We start from the raw sequence: 24,293 nt of genomic DNA, 5'->3' as shown, positions 1-24,293 counted from the left end.
AGGAGAGGATGACCAAGGTCAGGGATTGTGAGATTTTGGGGAAGAACCTCCTTCCCTCAGTTAGAGCATTGAAGATGGGTCGAGGCTGAGCCTTCCAACATGACAATGACCCAAAGCACATGGCCAGGATAATGAAGGAGTGGCTTTGGAAGCATATCAAGGTTCCGGCATGGCCTAACCAGTTTCCAGACCTAAATGCATCTTTGGAGGGAGCTCAAACTCCATGTTTCCCAGCAACAGCTCAGAAACCTGACTGATCTAGAGAAGATCTGTGTGGAGGAGTGGGCCAAAATCCCTCCTATAGTGTGTGCAAACCTAGTGAAAAACTACAGGAAATGTTATACCTCTGGAATGGCAAACAAAAGCACTTTTTTGGGGTTTTTTTTTTTTAGATAATGTCTCTCACACTGACATGAACCTACAATGACAATTTCAGATCCCTCCATGATTTCTAAGTGGTAGATAATGCAAAATAGCAGGGTGTTCACATACTTAAGTGTTAAATATTAAACCTAATAAAATTTCTAAATCATGTAATATTGTACAATTCAGCTATAATGTTTAAAAAAATCCCACCCAGACAGATATATGTCAATAAGGTAATTGTGCATCATCTTTTTAATTTCTTTACATCAGGGCCTGATGTGTTTTTTTTAGATTGTTTAGCCTACTTTATGTTGTTAATCAGGTTCTATATAAGTGATTTGGTATTTCTACATCTCTGGCTAAAATTGAGCCTAGGCCTTGCAAAAAAATAACATGTTTTAATACACTGAAGTTAGATTTTGAGAAATTTCGTGGGTGGATTGGGTAGCCTCAGCAGTAAATGAAATTGTGCTCATGGTCCCCTTGTCTCCTGTTCAATTGAAGAATGTTACAAAAGTTTCAAAAAACTTTTAGGAGGAAGCACAGGAGATCCCATCTGGAGCATCATAAATTATTTAGATTTCTTTATGCAAAAGCCCTGCAGAATTAAAAGTTTAAGAGAATGTCAGGGGGAATTACAGTACAGGGAAATATTTCATGCCAGAGCAAAACTTTAAATTTGGGTTTTTGAAGCAGACAAAGGAAATGGCGACCCAAACAAATGCTGACTGAATTTGATTCCAGGATCCTTTTTACTAATTTGTCAACAGATGTTTTTTAAGAATTTAGTTGTGAATTTTTGCTTAAATAAAAATTATAAATATGAGGAAGAGCTGACATTGAATTTTTTATATTTTTTTCTGATGTTAAAAGCCATTAAAATGCCTCAAAAAGCTGAATAGATGGTGCTTCGTTCCAGAGTATGAATCAAACCTTCAGTAGAGTCATAGGAAGAAAAAAGCTTTTTAGAACAAAACCACAAAGTTTAGGTGCCTAAGAACGTCTAAATGAGTCTGACTCATTTCCACGCTGGTAACTGATGTTGAAATGAAAGCTGGGATCACGCTGAAGGCTTGCAAACAGGAACATTATTTAATAACTACAAAAGTGGCTCACTGTCAGTGTTTCTTTCTGGTCTGCTTCCAGCCCTTTCCCATTAATAATAAAAACTTTCATGTGAAAACAGGAATAAAAAAGAAGCCTTGCATGAAAGATTTGAAAAACAAGTTAATGTTGCTTTACACTTTAAACCTTGAAACTTTAACTTCTGCAATTTGCACGATCATAAACTATAGATCAGTTAGTTTTCATAGTAGCCCTGCAGCTTAAACTCAGATCTATGAGGGGCTGGTAGGAAAAAAAGGTTAAAAGATGATGCATCAGTGCAGTACCTGAGTCAATGCGGGCCTGTCTCCGTGCTGCACATTCCTCTATACGAAGTTTTGGGATGCCCTCTGCCACCGCTCTGGCCATGCCTCCCATCTCTTCTATCTCTTTAATAAACTACAGAAAGTAACACAAAGCCACTGATCAGTGGGTAGCAAAACAAAAAATATATAACATAAGACACAACTTATAGATCGGCTCTTATCATCTCTGTGATACCTTCAAAGCTGTATTATAAACATCATCAGTGAGCGCCTCCATCATGAACGAGCCCCCCCAGGGATCTGCGACTTTAGGGATGCCTGATTCTTCCTGGATGATGATCTGGGTGTTCCTGGCGATCCGAGCGCTCTTCACAGTCGGCAAACCCAGGGCTTCATCGAAGGAGTTGGTGTGCAGTGACTGGGTGCCCCCGAACACAGCGGCCATGGCTTCGATCACTGTTCGGATCACGTTGTTGTAGGGGTCCTAAAAATAAGAGCAGGGGAGAGCTGTGATGTTAATCGTTTCTTTGACCTTGTCGCCGCTTCATGCTTGAATCTTGGTTGAATATGTTCACCTGCTCGGTGAGCGACCAGCCTGAAGTCTGGCAGTGGGTGCGCAGGAGGAGAGATTTGGGGTTCTTGGGCTGGAAGTTTTCTTTTATCAGAGTGGCCCATAACCTCCTGGCTGCTCTCAGCTTTGCTATTTCCATGTAGAAATTCATCCCGATTCCCCAGAAGAACGACAACCTGAGAGCAAAAAATAAAAGAAGAAAAAAAAATAAAAAAAAATGCTCAAATTAAGATCAGATAAAGAGATATCTGCAGGAACAACACATATTAAAAAGAAAAAAATAATGATAAATTTTTAAAAGTATTACCGCTTTAACCTTTCACACAATAGAACCGTAACCTCAATGCATTATAGAGGGACTTTTTTGATGGCACAACACAGTTCGGAGCAAAATGGAGAAGTAGGAAGAAAAGGAAGATTTTTTACAGTGGCATGCTTATGTCAGCCTCTTATTCTCTGAATAAGATACGGTGCAGCAAATTAACCTTAGAACAAAACACCTCTAATCTCAGAATAAATTCCTCTGTTCATTGAAGGCCACAGAGGTTTCATAGAGAATAATAGTAAACAAACAGCTTGACAAAGACTCAGGGACACAGCAGGCAGATTTAGAGGAGCATAAGGTGAAGTTAGGTCATAAAACCCCCACACTGATCATCTCACAGTGGACAGACTGGAAAATAAGACATTTATGAGAGCAGGAGAGTAAAAGCCTCTAGTAACTCTGGAGGGGGTGCATAGCTCCACTGCTCAGGTGGAAGCAGGACAACCTTTATTTGTTCATCCCAAATATCTGTTTTTTATCAGTTGCAAGAAAAAGAAAATAATTAATTGATGAAGAAAATACAGAAGTGATCCCATGTAGAGTTTTTCACTGTAAATCTTAGAATGCTGTGGATCCTAAAGAAAATGTCTTAGTGATGAGAAAAGACTGGAGACTATGGTTAAGATTAACTTAAGGAGGAGGATCCATTCATAGGCTCCTTCTTTCGGAATGAAATTCAAATATTTCTACTTTATTCAATCTGACAGATTGAGCAAATGCTTCATTCTGTAGATGTGCAATTGGTAGAGTAACACCCCCTTTTAATAGGTATAGCTTTAACAGATTATTAAAACAACTAAAAGATTTAAATACACTTATTTTGTTCACAGCAATTAATTTGGATGTAAGCCTTGGAAATCAAAGGAAATCAAACTATTTCAACTACAACTTAAACCTTTAAAAAACCCTGCAGCATGGATGAAGTCAAGGTTAGATAAGTGGAAAATCTGATTGTGGTTTAAGAAAAAGAAAAAAATGACATAAGAGATAAGAATGAGAAGAAAATAATCCATTACATAGAACTGGGTGGCTGTGCGGTGATTCGAAGAAGCTGTCTTTAAGAGCTGCTTCTGAAGTCTCTATAAAAGGAAAAAGGTCAAGCAACAGACCGGGCTCTGACTGAGGAGGTTCGTCTGAATTAAATGTACCTGAAAGTCTCCCATTGCTTAGATGGAAGAAAAGACAGCAGCACTCACACACTGACAGGAGATTACAGGGTTACAATGCTTGACAGGTGAAAAATCTGATTTGCTTGAAATGGCTTCAGCCATCTGCCGTCTACAATGACTTAGAAGCTATTAGGAGGCAGCTTTTGTGAAGCTTGTATGTGCTTTGTTTGTTAGCAATCAAACAAAGATCTACATTGATTGTGGTTTGAAGAAAACACTGAATATCTCCTTATTGATTTGCAGCTTCTGGCTGCTTCATGTCATTTGTCATCCTGAATATTACATTATTTACGGACAAACAGAAATAAAGAAATGAAAATGATTTGGCTTCATCTTCCTGTTGGATATTTATTTTAGATAGAGTCTGATGTAAAATCCCATCAAGCTCCTTAACAGTCGGTATGTTTCTGCCACTAAAGAATAACAGCAATGATGATAATGATAAATATTATTCTTAGGATGCTTTATAGAAATATCTCAGACTTATATTCAACTTTATCCCTTGGGATTACTCCTTCAGGGAAATTCTTGGATATCTCAAAGTGCATTGAACCAAAGTACAAAATGCAAAAAAGGTAAATTAGAAGATTCATTATCAATCATTGTATGAACCTTGGATAAAACAAGAAAAATGCAACTTTAAACATGTCTAAATACACGCAAATCTTGTAAAGATGAGACCACCTGGTCTTATCTGTCCACCGCTTGCAAAGGTAAGGCCTCCCAACTTGTTAAATAAGCATGTTTCCCAGCATGTGGCACTTACAATTCAGGTCAACTCCCAGAAAAGATTTCTAAAATCACAGAAAGAAGAAAAATGGAGGGATTAAAGCAAAAAAAAAAAAACAGGCAAGAAACTCCCTGTTTTTCCTCCAAGCTCAGGTTCTCTACCAGAGGCCTGGGAGCTTGAGGGTTCTGCACAGTATCTTTGCTGTTCCTAGAACTGCACTCTTCTGGACCAAGATGTCTGATGTATTTCCAGGGATCTGCTGTAAAAACTCCTCCAGTTCGGGGGTCACTGCCCCAAGGTCCCCAATGACTATGGGCACCACTGATGCCTTGACCTTCCTGGTTTTCTCTAGCTCTTCTCTGAGCCCCTGGTATTTCTCTAGTTTATCATGTTCCTTTTTCCTGATGTTGCAGTCACTTGGTATTGCTACATCAACCACAACTGCTTTCCTCTGCTTTTTGTCCACCACCACAATGTCCGGTTGGTTTGCCATTACAATTCGGTCCGTCTTTATCTGGAAGTCCCACAGGATCTTGGCTTTGATCATTCTCTACCACCTTTGGGGGTGTTTCCCACTTTGACCTTAGGGTTTCCAGCCCATACTCTGCACAGATGTTCCTGTCCAGCCAGATTGCATGAATGATTGAATATTAAATTTGACTTTTGGAAATCCAATACCATAAATGTCCAGAAGATGGCAAAAGTTCATCTATTTCTATACACGGTCAGTTAGTGACGCTGGTACATCAGCTGCTGCCGTAGCTCCCGGCAAACCAGTAGTGTGCGTGACCGCACGAACAGCAGCTTGATGACCAGGGTCTAATTCATGTTAGCGTAGCACCTTTTTGCTGCTGGATGTGTAAATAAGCTTCCTGGAGCACAGCATGCTGGAGTTCATGAACTGCATTGTGCCCACTCCATGCAATTCCGTTCTCTCTATCGTCCTTCTCTCCAAACACAATGTTTCTTTCATTTATTTTTTGACTCATTACACGTCTCTTCGTTGAATGGAGCCGTCAACGGCGCAAGGTCCCTTTCTGTGTAGAACTTCAGCACTGTACCTCAATTAACCCCTAGAACCCGACGGACCCACCAGTGGGTCCAGCTGCCACGTGACCTCGTAATTTTACCAAACCCCCAGTATTGATGTAAAAAACACATTTGGCACAGTTTGGTGACATTTTTGGATAAATGTGCCAAAATTGCCTCTCCGCCTAAGAAATTTCTCACTAATACCATTCTAAAATAAATATGATTCATCTGATTGAGTCCAAATTTGGTATATTTTTTCACAACATTTAGATTTAAAGGTCTGTACTACTTTTTTGTGCTATAAATAATATTTTGGTAGTGTTTTGCAATGTTTATTTCAAAGAAAATTTTGGCGAGGTTCAAAAAATGCAAAATATTTTGTATTTTGTCCCTAATATTTCAGGCAGGGTCAAAGCTACAATGGTGCTGACACCAGAAAACCATTCTATGACATCTTACCTTTACAGAGGTACCAAAAGTTTCTTCTTAAATCTAATAGCTGTGAGGCTATAAGGGATTTACTTTTGTGTGTTTTTGTCAGGCAGAAATTTATTTATTTCCCCTGAGGGTGTAAGAGGTTAAGAAACGAGAGGAGGAGGTACACGCTTTGCTAAGACCTGCCCCCTTTATCCTCCGTTTGGCTAATAGTGTTAGTTTCAGAGCATGCCTTTGCTACCATTGGGATTTTGATTTTCTTTTTTTTTTTTATTTACCTTATTTTCAAGTGGGGTTTTTTTAACCCACGGGCTATGAGCCGGAAATCCGGCCCGGGGCCGCAATACTTTAATCCCTGAAACTGGTTTGAACAATTGTAGAGATTGTATTTTTAACCATAATACTTTGCTGAGCCTCTGACCTTTACATGGGGCCATATTTAGCCCTATGGATGGTCTTTATTTGGACAATCAAAACTCCCCAAAAATTTTATTAGCCAGCTAGACTTTTCATTCAAACAGGGGAGTTTTCATCTCCCTTTTTTATTAAAGAATTCAGCTTCTCATCTCACACAGTGTATTAAGCAAACTTTTAGAGTGAGCTGGGATATGAAGGTTATTTTAAGTGTTGAGAGGAATTATTTAATCAGATTTTTTAAAATTTCATCCATAATTAACCAAATATGGCTTCGTCATATTTACTTTTTCCTCTTTGTATTAAAATGCTGTACTCTAAAATAAATACTTGATTTTAAATCCATGTCCTGTCAAAGTTGGGACAAAACTTAAAGACACTTACTACAACTGCTAATCAGGTTACACACCTTGGTGCAAACTCATCAATGGTTAGGCCCGCTTTCAAACCTGTCCGGCAGTACTCCAGCCCATTAGCAATGGTGTAAGCTACTTCTAAAATAGCATCTGCTCCGGCCTCTTGAAGGTGATAGCCACTGATGGATATGGAGTTGAACTTAGGCATGTGCTGTGAACAGAGAAAATCATAATGTGGAATTACTAACAGCCTTAAAGTTGCAGCAGGCTGCTTTGCTTCCCTGTGCTTCATACCTTAGAGGTATATGCAAAGATGTCTGCAATGGCGTGCATGGATGGTTCCGGAGGGAATATGTAGGTGTTGCGCACCATGAACTCCTTTAAAATATCATTCTGAATGGTGCCAGTTAATTTTTCTTTTGGCACTCCCTGTTCCTCCCCGGTGACAATGAACATGGCCAACACTGGGATAACGGCTCCATTCATTGTCATTGAGACAGACATCTTCTCCAGGGGGATTCCGTCAAAGAGCATCTTCATGTCCTCCACTGTGTCTATGGCCACTCCAGCCATTCCCACATCCCCGTGGACTCTGGGATTGTCTGAGTCGTAGCCACGGTGGGTCGGGAGGTCAAACGCCACAGAGAGACCCTGCTGACCAGCTGAAATGGAACAGACACCAGGAATTATAAAAAGGAAGAGAAAAGGAGACGGCTGGAATGCTCCTGCTTAGTAAATGCCACAAATAAAACACTGCATTTTATTAGGATATTAAAGGATAAGCCAATAATATAATATATTACCCTCAAATTGAAGAATAAGTTTAGTTTGTTTAATTTCTGACATTAAGAGAAAATAATATATGTTAAATATTTGGTTTAAATTGTTACTGAGGGCGCCTTCAAACCATTAGCTTGAATCCAAACAGATTCCGCTTATAAGACGACTTTCTGCACAAACAACGCAGACGTCACGCTGCCTGCCGTGCAGCAGACCTTACAGGAACATCATGTCAAACTATGTTGATCAAAACACTAATCTCCAGTCTCTTCGGGGGCCCCTCTGGTGAACATTTCAGCTCAATCAAATCACAAACTTAAGAGGCTTTTTGCCCAGACCTAAACACTGCAGAGGCTTGGCAACACCTAGCTGAAGCTATGACTAGGAGCAAGTCTTTGCTCACAGCAACATGTTTATGTTTGCTTAAATCAGCTACAACACTTTGGACTTTTAAGACTAAATCAATTTGAAAAATATCATCAGCAATATGGAATAATAATTTATTTTTCCTTTAGTTAGAGCAGGTGAATTGTTTTTTCCATCCATGTTGTTACTTGGTTATTCCTTCCTTTAACTTCATCCTGCTGAAAACATTTAAATAACTCAGTATTTGTAAAAATTTTCCGATTATTTTCCTTTAAAAAATAAGTTTTCAGTGATTTTGTTGGTTATCCGGCCTCTGTACTCATCTCATGTACAGAAAAGTTTTCTCAAATAATTGAATTGGTATTTTTCTTTGTATCTGGCTAAAAATAAGCAGACAGCATGTCCACTGCATTTTAATTTAGTCAGATGGCTACATCTGATCTAATGCCCTCCAACAACATTGACCCAGTGCCACGGTAAGCCAAGCACAGCAGAGGCACCACGCAACCTGCAAGTGATATGGAAGTGATAATTAGTGCTTTGGGTCAGAGATTTTTGTTTAGCTTTTTTTAAACCAATTATGGCAAACTCTTGTCCACATGTATGCTAATCTTATGTGCTCCTAAAGCTTTGTAAAACACCCTTTGAAAAACCATGCAAAGTATAATGCATATAGAAATATATATATATAACAGAAAAATGCATAAGTCTTGTTGCCTTAATTGCCTTAAAACTTAAATTACATATTTACTATAGGATGGGTAAAGTAGATCTACCTTTAATGTTATCTTTATAAAACTTGTTGCTCTCCTCCACAGTGCTGAAGCCAGCATACTGCCTGATTGTCCAAGGTCTGTATGTGTACATGGTGGGATAGGGCCCTCTAGTGTATGGAAAGACTCCAGGCAGTTCATCAGCACGTCCCTCTGAATCAGACTTCCTGTACACCGGCTTAATGTTGATTCCCTCAGGTGTGCGCCAGATCAGATCTTCAGGGTTTTTCCCCTTAAGCTGTTTCTTAGCCAGGTCGGCCCACTCAGGGTCCAGCTTGACCTCATCTTGACATAACACTGAGGTGTGAATCTGCAAGCGGTGTTGTTGAGTTGAGGACACACGGGCTCCAACCAGGTGGCGGAGAGCCAGGGCTGCACATGCTCTTTGTGCAGACAACATCGTGACGGCTGGCTCAGTCACAGACACATGGACAACCTGGAGGACCACACAGGAGCAGGAAATTATTGAGCAGATGCATGAAGTATAATTTTCCTTGTACTGTATAATTTGTTTAATCAAAAGCTCGTGTAGAGCTGAGCGGTTTAAGATCATCCCATTAATTCTGTCAGACAAAGAGAACATAAGTTAATAAATACAAAACAAAAAACATTTTTAAAGGTGAACAAAGCTATAAAGCCCAACCTGTCCTAGAATTTAAAAAATGAATACTGTCCACAACTAAGAAGGAGTCTTTTGCATCTGTAGGGGAATTTGGACCTGTTCATCTATGCAGAACCGTTTAATTTCAGCCATATTGGAGTTTCATGACGTGATGTCTGATTTATAAACAATCTGTTTCTCAAACAAAACATTTTGGCAAATGTTGTATTTATATAAAATCTAGATCACTCTTATTGGTTTATAAAGAAGCATACAGCTAACAGAATCCTAATATACAGGGTTAATTAATGCATTAAAACATTTTTAATACTTTTGATTATTCAGTATGTGTGCAGATATGTCACTCTGAACAGCTCGTAAAAAGCGCATCTCTTAATGTTAACAGTAAAGACAAAACAAATTAACCAGCTAGCTAGATTGCATCAGTATAATACCTACAACTGAATAGCACACTGCTTAATAAAATATACTATGCAATGTTTCTACTTTGTTTGTTTTTTTATCCAGGAGGCAAAGCAAACTGTTAGCTTTATGCTAAATGCTACATCCAATTATCTAACAGTACACATTAACGCTCTTCACGTCAGTTTTAACAGCAGGACGCAAACTGCTAGACAAAACTAAGCAATTTTCTACACTTCTCTGTTTAGCTTTGCACATTTAACAGAAGTTTTACGAACAAGTTTCTGACCTTGTAGTTTGTTATGCTTTCTGGCTCAAGCTAACGGAAGGCGTGTTTCCTGATGTCCAATGAAACGTCACTATACTCAGCCAAAGTTCCTGATGTCCAATGAAGCGTCACTATACTCAGCCTGAGCCAATCAGGTATCAGAATCAAGAGCGGTGAACTTTGATCTATAGCACCGGAAGTTAATGTATTATCGAATCAAAAATATTTTTTTTGCAATTTGCAAATAAAAAAAGTTTAAATAAATTACTTCTATTCTAGACGTCCGGAAGATGGCGGTATACGCACCTGATTTAGATATAAAACGCTGCAATTCATTTAAAATCTGTTGAGGAAACTGAAATACATTTTTGTTTTTGGTGAACTTTTCCTTTGTGTGAAACGCAACTGGCATATACTACAAAAAACACTGTAAAAGGAAAACATGTCAGAACACACAAGTCCTGTATTCACATGTATTTTCTATTAGACATTTGAAATACTTGTAAAATACACTAATAGAATTCACACTTACAGTCCAAACTTGAGTCTCTTATCATTTTTCTCTACACATAATTCTTCCCAAAGCTATTTCCTCAACTGACCTTTTACAGCCTATCCTATCCCACCTCTGCAGTATAAGTGGAATACCATCTGAAAAGGGCTAATAATCCAAATTATAAAAGTATATTTTGGTGTCCATTTTTTTTTTCTTTATGGAAGGTGATATTCATTATGCTTTTATTTTAAATCTTTCCAATTTATGTTATTTCACTTATATGTCTTGTATTTGTAACTCTGACTTCATACTAATTTCAATTAAAAGTAGAAACCTTTTATTAATTTTTCAGTTTCATATGGAGAGTTGCATTAATGTTTACACTCTGTTTGGCCTGTTTAAATTTGTTGAGGCTTTTGCGTCTCAGCTACATACTGCCCACCTGTGGTCGCCCTACAAACATCTAGCATGTTTAAGTTGCATACAATGAAGGTTTGTGCCTCCACTTAAACACCCAGGTTAGAAAATGTTTGGTATTCCAAGGGTTTGTACAAAGCTAATTTTTCTGTGGGTCTAGAAGCCTTTAATCATGGTTTGAAGACAGGAAAGGGGCAGGGAGAAAGACATGCATTGAAGTTCTCAAGTTAAAAGAGTCACATTGTAAACATATAAATATATAATTCTGACATATTTTGACTGAATATTTAGAAATCTAACATTTTTTATTCTGAATGGCAGTACACTTGTTCAGTTTTATTTACTTTTTTGTCTTTTTTTTCCATTTCCCTCTCTAGTTTTTTTTACACCATTTCTTCAGTCCTTGACTTGTGTGCTTTTTAAAGTTTTTAATAGCACGTTGCAACAATATGTTAAGCAAACAGCACTAAACTGGCATACCAAAGGTTTCAGTACTTGGGCCAATTCTCTTTATGCTTCCACTGGGTAAAAATGGCAGTAAGCATGGGATAGATTTCTGTTATGCCGATATCACTTGAAAATATAACCCTGTGCAATTTTAGAAAGGTATTTAATCAGTTGATAACCAATATTACATATATTCTATATCTTGTTTTAAACTTTGCATTAGAATTTCCAGCTTTGTGCTGCAAACCAATCCAAAACTAACTGTATAAAAGGCACAGAATACATAATCAGTTATAGTTTTATGTGAGTATTATTGTTAATAGTACTTTGGGGTGTATTTTAAATATCTTTTTGAGATTTATATTATTTTTATGTATCCAAAACCCCCAAATATCCAAGTCCATTAAGGATTATATATTACAGCATTGACTAATAAAGAATTTAAAAACCCAAATTCTCATTCCAAAAAAAGTAAATAAAAAAAAAAAAACAATCCACTGGATTTGGTTTCCAAGTTTGAAGATATTTTGCTTCCCATCCAGGAAGCTTTTTCAATTAAATAAACATCCTTTTCATTTTGAAGTCAGCAAAACGTCTCTTAGAAACCAAGTCCAGTGGATTGTTTTTTTTTTTACTTTTTCTGGAATGACTACAACCTGGATGACTGAGAATCTTCACCAGCATACAACCCAAATTCTCCTTTTCCAGAGTCATGATTTTAATGCTGCTTGTCTATCATTCTTTTATTTTGATTGATTAAAAATAACAACAGTAACACAGACCTCTCAATACAGTACATGCCAATTTTATTCAGGACTTGGTCAGTGAACTGTTGCAGTAGTAATGGCTCTTCAACACACTGTACAGTACTGGGTTGCATCTGATAGGGTACACTTGCATTAGATGTGCAGATAGGTTATAAAACAAAGTGGACAGCAAAATCATTCAGAGAATTCAGCAGGACAAGCTTTCATCCAAGTGTCGATGTAGACAGTGGTATATAATGCCCAGATTGTATACAGAGCAAAAAGTTCTGATCTTAAACTTGTGTACCCGTCCTCTGTTGTTTGAACCGTAAGGCAGTTTAGATTGCAATAGTTTGTGGATCTTTATCCTCCTATGGATCGCTCTAAAAGAACTAACATTAGATGAACATTAAAAAAAAGCATTTTTTAACAAACAGAATTTATATATGTGAGTTTAAGTATTACAGGACGTGGATATCTTAGAGGAGAACCCATAGAGACAAGATGCCAATAAAGCAGCAGAAGTTACATTTAAATACTGAAATGAAGAAGATGTAGAAATTTAAAACAAAGGAGGAGGAGCAGGCAGGAGGTCGTGGCGGGCAGCGAGCAGGTATGGTCTCCTGTAAAAACAGGTCATGGCGAATGCAGCCCGCCTGTCAACCTTTGTGTTGTAAAACCAGCCGTCATTCCAGCTTAAGCAGCTCCACGTCAAAGACGAGCGTGGCATTTGGGGGGATGACTCCAGGGTGGCCTGTCGCTCCATAAGCCATGTCTGGTGTGCAGGTGAGTTTCGCCCTCTGGCCGAGGCTCATCTGAGGCACAGGAGGAAAGATGGACACATCTAGATTTACTGACCACACCAGCAAATACAAGGTGGAGAATAAGTGGAAAAAGACTTAACTTAATGTTATATTTCTGTTTGTAAGCACTTAAAAAAATGAACAAAATAGAAAAAAAAAAGCTTGCATGTTATCTCTGTGTAAGCATGGCCTGTCAGCAATTCTTCCAGTCCTCCAAAGCCAAACACACTAACAGCAACAGACGGGCTAAAAGTGCTAAATAAAGGTAAATATAAAGGTATATTACAAGAGCAGTGTGTACTTTTAACTAAAGTTTAATTTATGCAGATGCAATCTGACCTTTTAAAGACTTGATGATGTGGAATTGGTACTATTTAAATGTATTTACTACGTAAGTAAAAAAAAACATTCTAAATAAATTAGGCCTCCCCAGTGTTATTGCTGCTTGGGCCTGAATAAAATTACACATTTTATTAGTATAACAATGATTAAAAGTATTGAGTTGCATGTTATAAAACACATTCACTATGACAGATATGTGGATTTCCTGGACTTTGTGGACAATCTCCAATGATCCAACAGTTAAAACGATTAAAGATGGTTTCCCTTATTCTCATTGAATATTTCTGCTAAAATGTAATTCTTTTTTTTTTGTATAGCTATTTTCATAGTTTTAATCATTTTTTTTTGTACTTTGTTTTCAAACATTTTCTTCTTTGCCAATTTAAGTAATTGTGATGAGACCAAACTTGTCGATTTTAAATATGTTTGCTTTAAGCATTATCATTTCTACTTTTGATTTATCTACCATGGAGGGTAACATTGGAACAACCCCTTAAATATGTTACCATGGAAACACAGACCCACATAGTAAATAACCTTTAAATCGTGATTTGAACTAATGATTCCTGACAAGGATTCAAAGCCAGGACTTTTTTTCTGCAAAGCATCAGCGCCATCTACCATGTGGCTTGATTTAATCACACCTGACAATCGTTATAGAAAAAGCACATCCCCTTCTTACCTGTGCTACGCCTTCTTCCCAACCTTTTATAACCTCCATCCGTCCAATCTTGAACTTAAAAGGTTTGTTCCTGTCTCGGGACGAGTCAAACTTTTTCCCATTCTGCAGCATACCTGCCAAAGAAAATATAAACTCACATCTCTCTTCGATGCAGCATCACAAAATCAAAAAAGAAACCATACTTAGGTGTGTCCTGCCACATAATTTTGTTCTGGTTCTGTTTCTTTAATTAACTGAGATCAAGTGTGAATCAGAAGGTGTTGGCCTAGTTTAGTGGATTATTTTTAAAAGCTAAATAGGCCATTTCTTGCATGTATGTAGACCAAAGGGAGACAAGGATAACAAAGGCTCCAGCTGTATAGTAATCTGCTCCTTCAGATGAAACCAAACCTTTTTGCCTGATAAGGTTGAGGGTATTAATTTTTCAAAAAGTCAAAAAAAAAATAAAATAAAATAAATGATTGCCTCCCTTTCTTTCAGAGCTTCACTACCTTCAGACACACAGTCTAAAGTAATCCTGTGCTGTATTAATGACTCCTGAACCTTATGACACTTAAAAGACAAGCAAGCACAACTGATCTGCATGGAAAAGGAATCTACACCCACAGGTAAACCCTGCTGTACGGAGCAGTCCGTCTAAACAACCTGCTGGGATTCAGCCAGTTGTAAACAGTAACTTAAGCCGGTTGATTTAAGAACAGTCTGCCTCAAGGACAAACATTTCGTACTGATCTACAGACAATACCACAACCAACAATGTCTCGCAGGCGTAAAAGTTTATTTCAGCATCATTAAAGCCATAAGCTGAAAACCTGACATAAAGGAAGAGGCATCTTATCTCCCAGGTGTCTGTTCTTTGGTAGCTTTTTTACCATTTCAGAAAATAAAAAACACTGCAGCTTTTCATCGTTTTCTACAAGGTGGTTTACTATTGATTTTTGCATATTAATACAGCCAATATGGAATACTGGGTGAAATTCATTTTTCATGCAGTGTATACTTCACTGTCTACAAAATTATTTAGTAAAAACTACATTTGCAGCCAGCCTGTATTTGGCTGCTGAGCACGTGTCATTGCATCAATAGAAAATTTTACATGATTGTTGGTTTGCAGAAAGTTAAGAGGATCTTGTTTCCATCTACCTTTCCTGTGCGGCTTTCATCTCATCACATGCGCTTTAGATGTTTCTTCCCTAACTGTACTAATTCTAGGAGAGTTTTCTGTACCTACATCTTCACTTTCAGGCCTATCGTGAAGGCAGTCACTACAGCACAGTTTCTGTCAGGTTATGATGGTGCAGAAAAGAGGCAGAGTCATAAGGAATTTTGCAGTACAGCTAATTCTGTGGCAGAAAAAGCCTGAAGAACAACAAGAAAAATTCATTGCAATAACTTTAATGCTTTTAGAAAGCTCTACCATTCAGTTATTCATAAGTATCTGGGTATTTATTCTTCTGCTCAAGTAGCAAATGGAAAAACGTTTCCATTGTTGCACTAATTGCTTGGATGTACTGAGGAAACCAACCCTAACACATCCCCATAACATTGATCATGTTATCATGACACCCTGATAGGACTCTCTTAAAAACACTCCAGCAATGCATGTAAGCCACAGAGGCAGCAACTGCTAAAACTATTTTCCTTTTGTCACATTGATTTCCTAAATATGCTAAAAGCACCACTACGAATAGTTTGCCTATGGATAAGTGAAAATGCATGCTCCAATCAGTCAGAGGACACCTCAGGTAGCCTCTCTAATATCCTGCAGACAGCTTCCAAAGTAGTAAAACTAAACATTTTTATCTCCTTCTATGAATTTTACAGCTGTAATATAAACAGGCTGTCTTTAATCACACCAAGCATGAAATAAAAACATAAGGAAGAGAAAAAGAATTCCTTGAAACCAAATAGTTTTCAGCCAGAATCTCCATGACAGCTTTGAATTTAATTGCCTGTCATAATTCTACTCAATAAGTGTGAATATTTAGCGTTTAAGTTTGGTGTCAACCAAAATGTAATCATGGTGTCTTGCCTATCTAGTCATATGAATGATGATACTGTACTGCTTCTCCTGTTTCCTTTCCCCTAAAATTAGCAGGTCTATAATTTCCAAGAAGCCCTGTTAGCCCATATATCAATGGCGAAGTCCGTTTCCAATCATGGAGTCGTCAGGTTCACACACACCGAGGCAAACGCCACCTGCTGCAGGTCATACGAGCAGCGGGACCACAACTTTTGGCAACGATTGCATAAAGTGAGTTCAGTGTCGGGGGGGCAATCCAAATTGAAGCCAAATGCTGCCCACAAGACAGGAGGCCATGGAGGGTTCGCACATTACAGCTGTCTCTTGTGATTGGATGGGGTGGCGGATGACGTTAACAAGATACTGGATATATACACTCTGCACCAAGGCAAAAATAATGCATTGCTTTTTTGTTTTTTTTTTCTCCCCAGGAGGGTCACCTTTGTGGACTTACAGGAAGGTGAAGTTTGTGTCTGAAAAGTTTGGTAAAATCAGAAGGAGTAAAAAAAATGGAGAATCCATCTTGAACAAGCCTAAAGAAGGACGTTATTTAACAATCTGATTTTAACATTAATCCTGTGCACACAAAAAGCACACATACTCCTTATTGTTGACCCCCCCACCCATGGAGTTTCAGTGCTCTATTATCGTTTTTTGTGCAGCTAAGCCTGGGTGCGGTCTGCAAAAATAAAGCAAAGCCTATCCCTTCCTGCGCTCGGCTCCCAGACTCTCTCCTCGTCAGAGGGTTTCACTTAGTTGTAGGCTGGCAGAGAGCCATACCACACCGGGGTGGGGTTATTTTTACTCCACTAACTGTATCCTGTGTTGCCCCTCGTCTAGCAGAGCTGCCAGCCGAGCAGCCCCCCTGGGCTCAAATGTGGCTGAACTGAGACGTGTGTAGAGATACCTATTGAGCAGATCCGCTCCAAAGCTGCAGGAGCGCACATCTTAGTGAATAAGTCTCGATCATCCTTCCTTTGTATGATGGAGTAACTAGGAGAAAGAGTCGTTTAGCACTCGTTTTAGAGTCACAGTATTGGCTGCATCTGAATGATCACCAGCAGGAGTGTAAAAGTTACTCTTACACTGTAACTGAACAGTGAAAATAAGACAAGTAGAGCTCTGTTTTTCTGTGTTCAGTGTTTAGTTGATATTTTAACTTTATTTTTTCCCTCATATCCATACCCCATGGCATCTGCCAGGTGTATCATGCATAGAATATTATGTTTACTATGGGAATACGAGCTGTGAAAGGCCTGTCAAGCATACAGACAGCTCAACAGGGGATGAAGTTTCCCTTAATCTCAAACTGTTTTGGTTTTTTTTTTCTACTTGCATGAACTCCATACTGCTGGAAGTGAAAACATGACAGACTCAAATAACATTTCCTCCACAGAAGTCTGAGGCTTGGCGGCTTGTGACTTTCAACCTGCTCCTCAGTCTCACCTTAAGATGTCAAGTTTTTGGCATTCTCGGACGTAAAACACTAGAACCCCGACCAAAATTAGGCCTGACATCATTTCCCTCCCTGCTGGAGCCTCGCTTTAAGTTAAAAACCGAGAGCAACGTTAGTCTTTGAAGCCTGGTGCCGCTAATCACCGCATTTATCTCAGACTCCTTTTCCTTTCTTCGTACTGACTGATACCATATCTGCCTAAGTTTTCCTCCTTTGGCGACAGTCTCATATGCAGAAAAACAAGCTTGAGACAGCAGGACTGCAGCTGTTAGAGCTGCCAATCTGTGAGCCTGCGGACATTTAGGGTGGATGACAGAAACAGGGCTGCAGTGCATTGCGAAAACATTCAGATCTCTTGAACCTCAACAATGCATTTTAATGGGACCATAGATGATAAATCCAACTTTAAGTAGTGCATAATTGTAAAGTGGGGTAAAATATGGGGGTAATATAATATTTTATACCTTTTTTTTTCTATATGAAAACTTGTAAAAAGCCCCCTTTTAGTCTGATTCTATCTAGGCGGATAAAAAAAAATTATGATTTCTTTAGTAATAATCAAAGAATTGAACATCAGAATTATTGCTTCATTTGAAAACAATATATAAAACTAAAAACCACCAAAACACAACCTATAGCTTTAACTAACAGGCTTAAAACAGCATTAATCCCCATAGACACACCAGCCCCATCAGGAGGCATGGTGGTGGCATCATCATGGTGTGGGGAGGCCTTTCTACAGCAGCGACAGGGAAGCTGTTTGGAGTAGGTTCTGCAAATGGAAGGAGGTAAATATTGACCATGTCGAAAAAAGGCAGCTGTTCAGATTAGTGATTAAATCTGAATAAATATCAAATAAACAATGTGCTGCTTTGTGTTGGTCGTTCACCAACACAAAAAACCCACTTAAGTCTGTAGTCTGGGAAAAGACAAAATGTCAAAAAGTTCAGGAGGTGTGAATACTTCTGCAAAGCTCTATACTTTGCAGGTTTAAGGCCAGAGCTGGTATCTGCCAAGTGGCAATGACCTCTCAGCTAATTTGAGCAACTCTCGCCGGAGTCAGAGAGAGGTCACTGCTCCAAATCTTTGTGTCTGTTTGCTCTGGCCTGTCTGTGTCCGCATGACTAAAATCCCCGGGGTGAAAACGAGAAAACAAGAAGGCAGAGCAGCTTTAAAGAGCAGAAGGGGAGGTCTGCATTGCTAGATGCTTGAAACACAGTAGGCTCAAAAACAATCACGTACTGAGAAATATCTCTCCGGAGAGATATGCTCATTTCTTGAAAATGAGGATCATGGCACGACTAAGCTAAACGTAATACTCTGAGAATTTGCACACAAACTCTTCCAAGTACAATCAATGCAGCTTTATTTATGATTCTAATAGACTTGATACGGCTCCAAAATTAGATCGTCTTTTGTCTTTCGGGTTTGTTTATTTCAAATTAGATGAAATCAGTTTACTTTTTCTCTGCAAATGCATTTCCCCTGCTTATACAACAATATTTTTTAGCCTTTTGTTCAGAGCAGCTTTGGCTTAACTCTGTGAAGGCATTGCCTCCAAAATACCAAAAGCTTATGCACAAACACAGTAGGTCAAAAGGCAAAGAAATAAAAACAAAAAAGAGAGAAATTCACTTTTTGTTTAGCTAGACAATAAATTAGTAAACATTAATTTGGTCATTAAAGTCTTATAGGAATAACATGCTGGGTTTTTGGTATAAAAAAAGAAAACACTGGCATTATTTTGTTCTTTGCACTAAATGGCTGTCCCAAAATGGCCAGTCTAAGCCAGGAGACACCCAACTGAGATTACCTTAAAAAAATCTGAAGCTTTTGTCTAAGCTCCAGTTCATCCAATCTGTCAGCAGATTCCATTAAAGGGACGCAGAGGCTGGGATGTCTGACCTGCTCTCTGATCATTAATATTGTACAAATATTCTTCATTTTTCAAAAAAAAATATTCCCCTTTTCTTTTTTTCTTTAGTGCTTAAAAAGAGCTGATTTAAAATCACCTTTTATCGTAAAAAGCACAGTAACATGTTGGGTGAATTGTGCATCAGTGCTGCAGACTTAAACAGTCATTTAATAGCTGGTATCTAGAAAATGTGTCCAATTATAAATCAATGAATGTAAAAACACTTGAAAAAAATAAGAAAACATAACATTCATCTAGCAGAAAAAAAGGGTTAATCCAAATATAATGACACTAAATCATACTGCTAGATCCCTGCACTTTGAAGATGACATCTTTAAACCACTGCATTAAGTATGATTATGAAAACCAGTTTTACGTGCATACAGCTGCTCATTTAGTCACACACAATGACCGAGAAAAATAAAGCAATCAATGCTTTACCAATAGTAATTAACGTTTTGATAAAAAAATAAACCTGTAACCCTGAGAACTAAATGTTGCATCTCATACTTTAAAACCTGCTCGTTCATCACTGCCTAAATCGATTTCATTAGGCTAAGAATGAGTCACATATTAGTTCATTTAAAGCAGCACCTTGGGCTAAGCAATGCCACAATGATACTGTTACCTAACCTGTCTACTGAAGGGAACGTACCGACAGGGATTGGTTCCATACCCACATAAACAAAAACACGTGATATTAGACGGTTGACATGCAAACTGGGTTTTGTTTACTTTCTGTCTGACCTAGTTGTCTGGACATCCAACCCTGAGGCTCAGAACAGCCCAAATGTATTTTATTATTATGCGTCTTACTGCCCAACCTTAAAACCAGACCTTCTGACGGGAGACAAACAGGAAAAAGAAAGCAGACGTGTGTTTGCAAGTGTGAAACATGCCGGAAAAAAATGTTACAAAGCAGACAGAATAAAACATCTGATTTCTCTTTCAGAACAAAAGCAAACTAATGATGTGTGACACAGAAGGCGACCCTACAGAGATTATGAAAACCCAACCAAAACACAGGTGCACGGGCCTGCAGGCTGTTGGAATGCGGCCATCAACTTGCAATCTGAGCAGAGCAGACAATGAACAAATGGGCAGATTTCCTCTTTCAGCAGCAAGGACAAAGAAAGGATGTAGAGTTTAAAGATTCCAGAGAACAACAAAAAAAAATAGTTACCTATGTAATGAACAACACATGTTTGGCCTTTCTTTGGAAATGTTCGCCCTGTTAAAAGAAGAAGAGAAATGTTAGGGTGAGCAAACACTGATTCTGAGAGGCTAATACAGCAATCATCCTAAAAGTGCTCATCTACTCTTTTTCTTCATAATTTATTACCTCTACATCAACATGTCATGGTGGGTTTTTCTATTTGATTTGTTGTTTGGATGAAAATCTTTATTTTATTCAAACTACAAAAAAGTACTACATTAAACATACTTTCACACAAGCATTTCTTTCCCTTTTTTTTGGTACATGAATTGCATTTTGATTGTTTCTTTGTGTCTTTCGCTATTTTTCACATGTTTTTAAACCTAACTTCAACAAAATGGGTTTATTGATAATCTGTAGCAAAGAGTTTGAGCTTCATGTTTGATCTTTACACAGACTGCAGGGAATTTAGTCAACGACGAATGTTTTGTTAAAAAGGGCTAGTCCAGCTTAAGCCCCTGTCACACCTTGCCGATTTAGACAGACCCAGATTCTCCTTAAACTCTGGAATACGCTGAACTTTTTATGTATATTTTTCTATTTTCGGCGTATACATAGCGTATTCATAACAAGTCCAGAGCTTTGTCCAATGACAGTCTGACTTATGCATAATGCACGGCAGCGTAATGCCCATGAAATGTCACAAGCCAGTGTCATGAGGGGGGCAGCATTGCGCCCGAAGGCGCCCTGCCTGCACAAAAAGGTATCTTTGATCGTGGTATTAACCTAGCTAATGTTTACCACCCGCCACAAAAAAAAAAATTAAATAAATAAAAAGAAAGAAAAATGGTTCGCAGTCGCAGCAGATTCAGCATTATGTCTTCTAGGACATTTCATGGGCATAGGCATTGGCGTGAACGCATGAAGAATCTATCACACACACCTTCTCGCTCACCCTATGATGGGGATGAAGTCTGAGAACTAACGCCTTCCTCCTTTGAATCCCCCTTCTATACCAAAACACTGCCAATACGCCATTATACAGTAGCTGGAAGTTTGGAACACGTCAAACACTTCGATATGTATTGGAGATAAGTCACGCACAACTTACTCATAGGATTTGGATTAGATAAAACCACAACTTATGATGACCTTACATATAACGTAAGTCAACGATCAGATAACTCACCTATAATTTATGTCCCACGTGTGAGTATACGCTAGCATATGTCGGGAAATTTTGAGCATGCCCAAAATTTCTCGGTGTACTCACATGTCGACGTGTGCCAGCGTGTTTCAGGGTGCTTTTGCATGCTTCACCATCTCATAACTTATACAAAACCTACCCATACCTTATCCACCATATGCCAGTGTTTTTGCCAGATTTTTCGTACGTCAGGCATACGCTGGTCTAAATAGTCACGGTGTGACAGGGGCATAAAAGTAACTAAATTTCACAGACAGCGCATAAATCCGTTAGCAAAGATCAGATTTGACCTATCTTAATTTTATTTCATATTCAAACTAAAAACCACCACCATTTTTTTTTTTTTCAAACAGCATTTCACCCCATTTTTTCCATGCATTTCATCTTCTATACTCCAACCTACTAGCTCTCTAAAACAAGTTCCAGAACATTATTGCTCCATTCAAATGTAGTGCTCGAAAACAATGTATTGGAAGGTCAGACCTTAAAAATCATCAAGAAAAACCCAGAGTTTAATGTTGGGCATTAAGGTACAGGTGTCCTCGACAAAAAAAATAAAATGTAAATAAAAATCTAATTCCCTGCATTAAAGCTTAGATATTTCTATGGGGTAAGATAACTGCCAATAAAAACACATTAAAGGTAAAGTGGAGGATTTTCGCAAATTTTTGAAAATACCCGCCCTCTACACTTAAAAAAAAATGCACATACACAACCCTGTACCTGCTCCAGATATGGAACGCCTACTAAACTTATGCAAGATCGTGCACAAGCCCATTTCTCCTTGTGCACGCTCTGTTCAAGGCACAAACAGCAACATTTAAACAGAACGTGCACGAGGGGAAATGGACTTGTGCATGCAAGAGCGTGCACAAGTCCATTTCTCCTTGTGCACGCTCAGTTTAAAAGTTGCTGTTTGCATCCCTCATGCAATGTTACTTTCCAAAAAAGAGGAAGAGAACAGGACGGCCTTACGTAAACATATCACCAGAATGATTGCCGTTTAGGAAAACCAATTATTTAGATGATCCACCTGGAAAAAGAACATCCTCCACTATTCCTTTAATTTGTAAATTGATGTCTAATGTAAATAAATGTAGGATCTGTGCTTGTTCCATGTTACCAACTAATAGATACACTGTACATCAGGTCTTCATCTGAGAGAAACTAGTTTAGAAATAATGAATAAAAGATAGGAAGTTACAACTTTGCGATGACAAAAGCACAAAAGCACGACTCTTCGGGCACAAATTCAAAATTTACGAATCTGAATCACTTATGCAAAGGTACTGCTCAAATGTACGAGTATGAGTCACAAATATACCTGTACATATTTTTAGATTTGTACCAATAAATTTGCAATTCTTATTTGTCGGTTTGTGTTTTACGCTTCTATTTTTGCAAAGTTTTAACTTGTACTCATAACTTCTAAGCTTGTAGTTTCACAGATGAAGACCTGATTTCAGATTCATCTATGGATTAACAACAAGAACCAAATACAAATCCTACATTTAATTAGATGATCTATGCGTTTTTATTGACATTTTCCTTCCCCCAGAGATTCCCTTCAGTCAGATCTGTCATTCTTATATTAACCTGGATGGATTTTACTTTAATTACTTATAACTTAAGCCATTTATTTTGGAAAATCTCAATCTTTTTTGACAGTTACGATAGAAATCCAGGTTCTACTCCAGCATAGTCCTTCAAATACTCGAAATGATAACATAATAAGTATATCTCCCTGCTGTGATGTGTTCAGGTTCCTCATAATAACACTGATAATTAATAGAGGGTTATTATTTCAGATTTGTTGGGCTACTAGCATGTGTGGTAGCAAGTATGGAGGGTTCTGGAAAGATGCCATGCAGGGTTTCAGTGAGGGTGAGCCCCTTAAAGATTGAGCTTCATCACAGCGATTCAATTATTCACCAAACAATATTAACTGCCAAAGCAGTTTGCAAACACGGTACTTCTGAAACCACAGGATTATTTATGAACTTTGCGACATTCCAGGGATCTAGAACCAGCAGCAGCGGTACCAGCGCCCGCTCCCCAGCCCGTATTAATGGCAACCCAGGCGGCTGAATGTACTTACCATCACCGGGAGATATGGTCTCGACTTCTACGCCCATGGCTGTGCTACTTCGGAAGCTAACTATGTAGCATAAAGCCTAAAAGCCCCTTTACTCGGCCGGTTCTGCGCTCTTCAGCGGCTACCAGTCGGGTTTAATAGATTGAAATCATGTATTGAACGGAGCCGCAGCTTCCAGCAGCCCAGAGAGCCCCGCTATTCTGTGGCGAGGCGACGAAACTGCGCCTCACAGAGGAGACATGTTAGTTCTTAATGTACAATTAGCCCTTTTCACGACTAAATGCAGTTTTGGTGGGAATAAATATGTAATTCGTTTTTTTCTTCCAACAATTAAGGAAACGGTTGTTGTTACAAATAGAGGTAAAAAAAAAACGAGATTCATGTTTAGCGAACTACATATCCCATGATGCACCTGCCACAGTACGGTTAGTTTTGTTTCTGAGTCGCACAGAGCAACGTTGGGGGCACATTTCAACTAAATAAAATACATTTCATTTGTAATTGTTGTTTTTTTTTCTTCAGTTTTTCG

At 38.4% G+C, this 24,293-nt stretch overlaps 2 protein-coding genes across 3 annotated transcripts in view; both read right to left on the bottom strand.

The window, feature by feature from the left end:
- The window catches only part of mut (methylmalonyl-CoA mutase), a 27,986-nt gene extending 17,916 nt beyond the window's left edge, over window positions 1-10,070 (bottom strand). The window contains exons 1-7 of one of the 2 annotated variants that reach the window (XM_015395249.1): window positions 10,001-10,070; window positions 8,691-9,123; window positions 7,063-7,430; window positions 6,822-6,979; window positions 2,312-2,483; window positions 1,972-2,220; window positions 1,758-1,869 (exon numbers count right to left, since the gene is read on the bottom strand). In XM_015395249.1, coding sequence (XP_015250735.1) covers window positions 1,758-1,869; window positions 1,972-2,220; window positions 2,312-2,483; window positions 6,822-6,979; window positions 7,063-7,430; window positions 8,691-9,087 — 1,456 coding nt within the window. In that variant the 5' untranslated portion in view covers window positions 9,088-9,123; window positions 10,001-10,070. Of the gene's footprint in view, window positions 1-1,757; window positions 1,870-1,971; window positions 2,221-2,311; window positions 2,484-6,821; window positions 6,980-7,062; window positions 7,431-8,690; window positions 9,124-10,000 lie in introns of those variants that run through there. The other variant, XM_015395240.1, reaches the window with a different exon arrangement.
- A 2,038-nt stretch (window positions 10,071-12,108) lies between these two features.
- fkbp1b (FK506 binding protein 1B) lies at window positions 12,109-23,994 on the bottom strand. Its single transcript, XM_015395097.1, has 4 exons — window positions 23,768-23,994; window positions 20,490-20,537; window positions 13,913-14,025; window positions 12,109-12,900 (listed from the first exon to the last, which is right to left on the bottom strand). The coding sequence occupies exons 1-4, from the start codon at window positions 23,802-23,804 to the stop codon at window positions 12,772-12,774; spliced, it is 327 nt and encodes a 108-aa protein (XP_015250583.1). The 5' UTR covers window positions 23,805-23,994; the 3' UTR covers window positions 12,109-12,771.
- Between the last annotated feature and the right edge of the window lie 299 nt (window positions 23,995-24,293).

The sequence above is a fragment of the Cyprinodon variegatus genome, unplaced genomic scaffold, assembly GCF_000732505.1.
Source record: "Cyprinodon variegatus isolate N-32 unplaced genomic scaffold, C_variegatus-1.0 Scaffold25, whole genome shotgun sequence".
Classification (NCBI taxonomy): domain Eukaryota; kingdom Metazoa; phylum Chordata; class Actinopteri; order Cyprinodontiformes; family Cyprinodontidae; genus Cyprinodon; species Cyprinodon variegatus.
The sequence above is the reverse complement of the archived record's forward strand: the minus strand, read 5'-3'. Positions and strand labels throughout refer to the sequence as shown.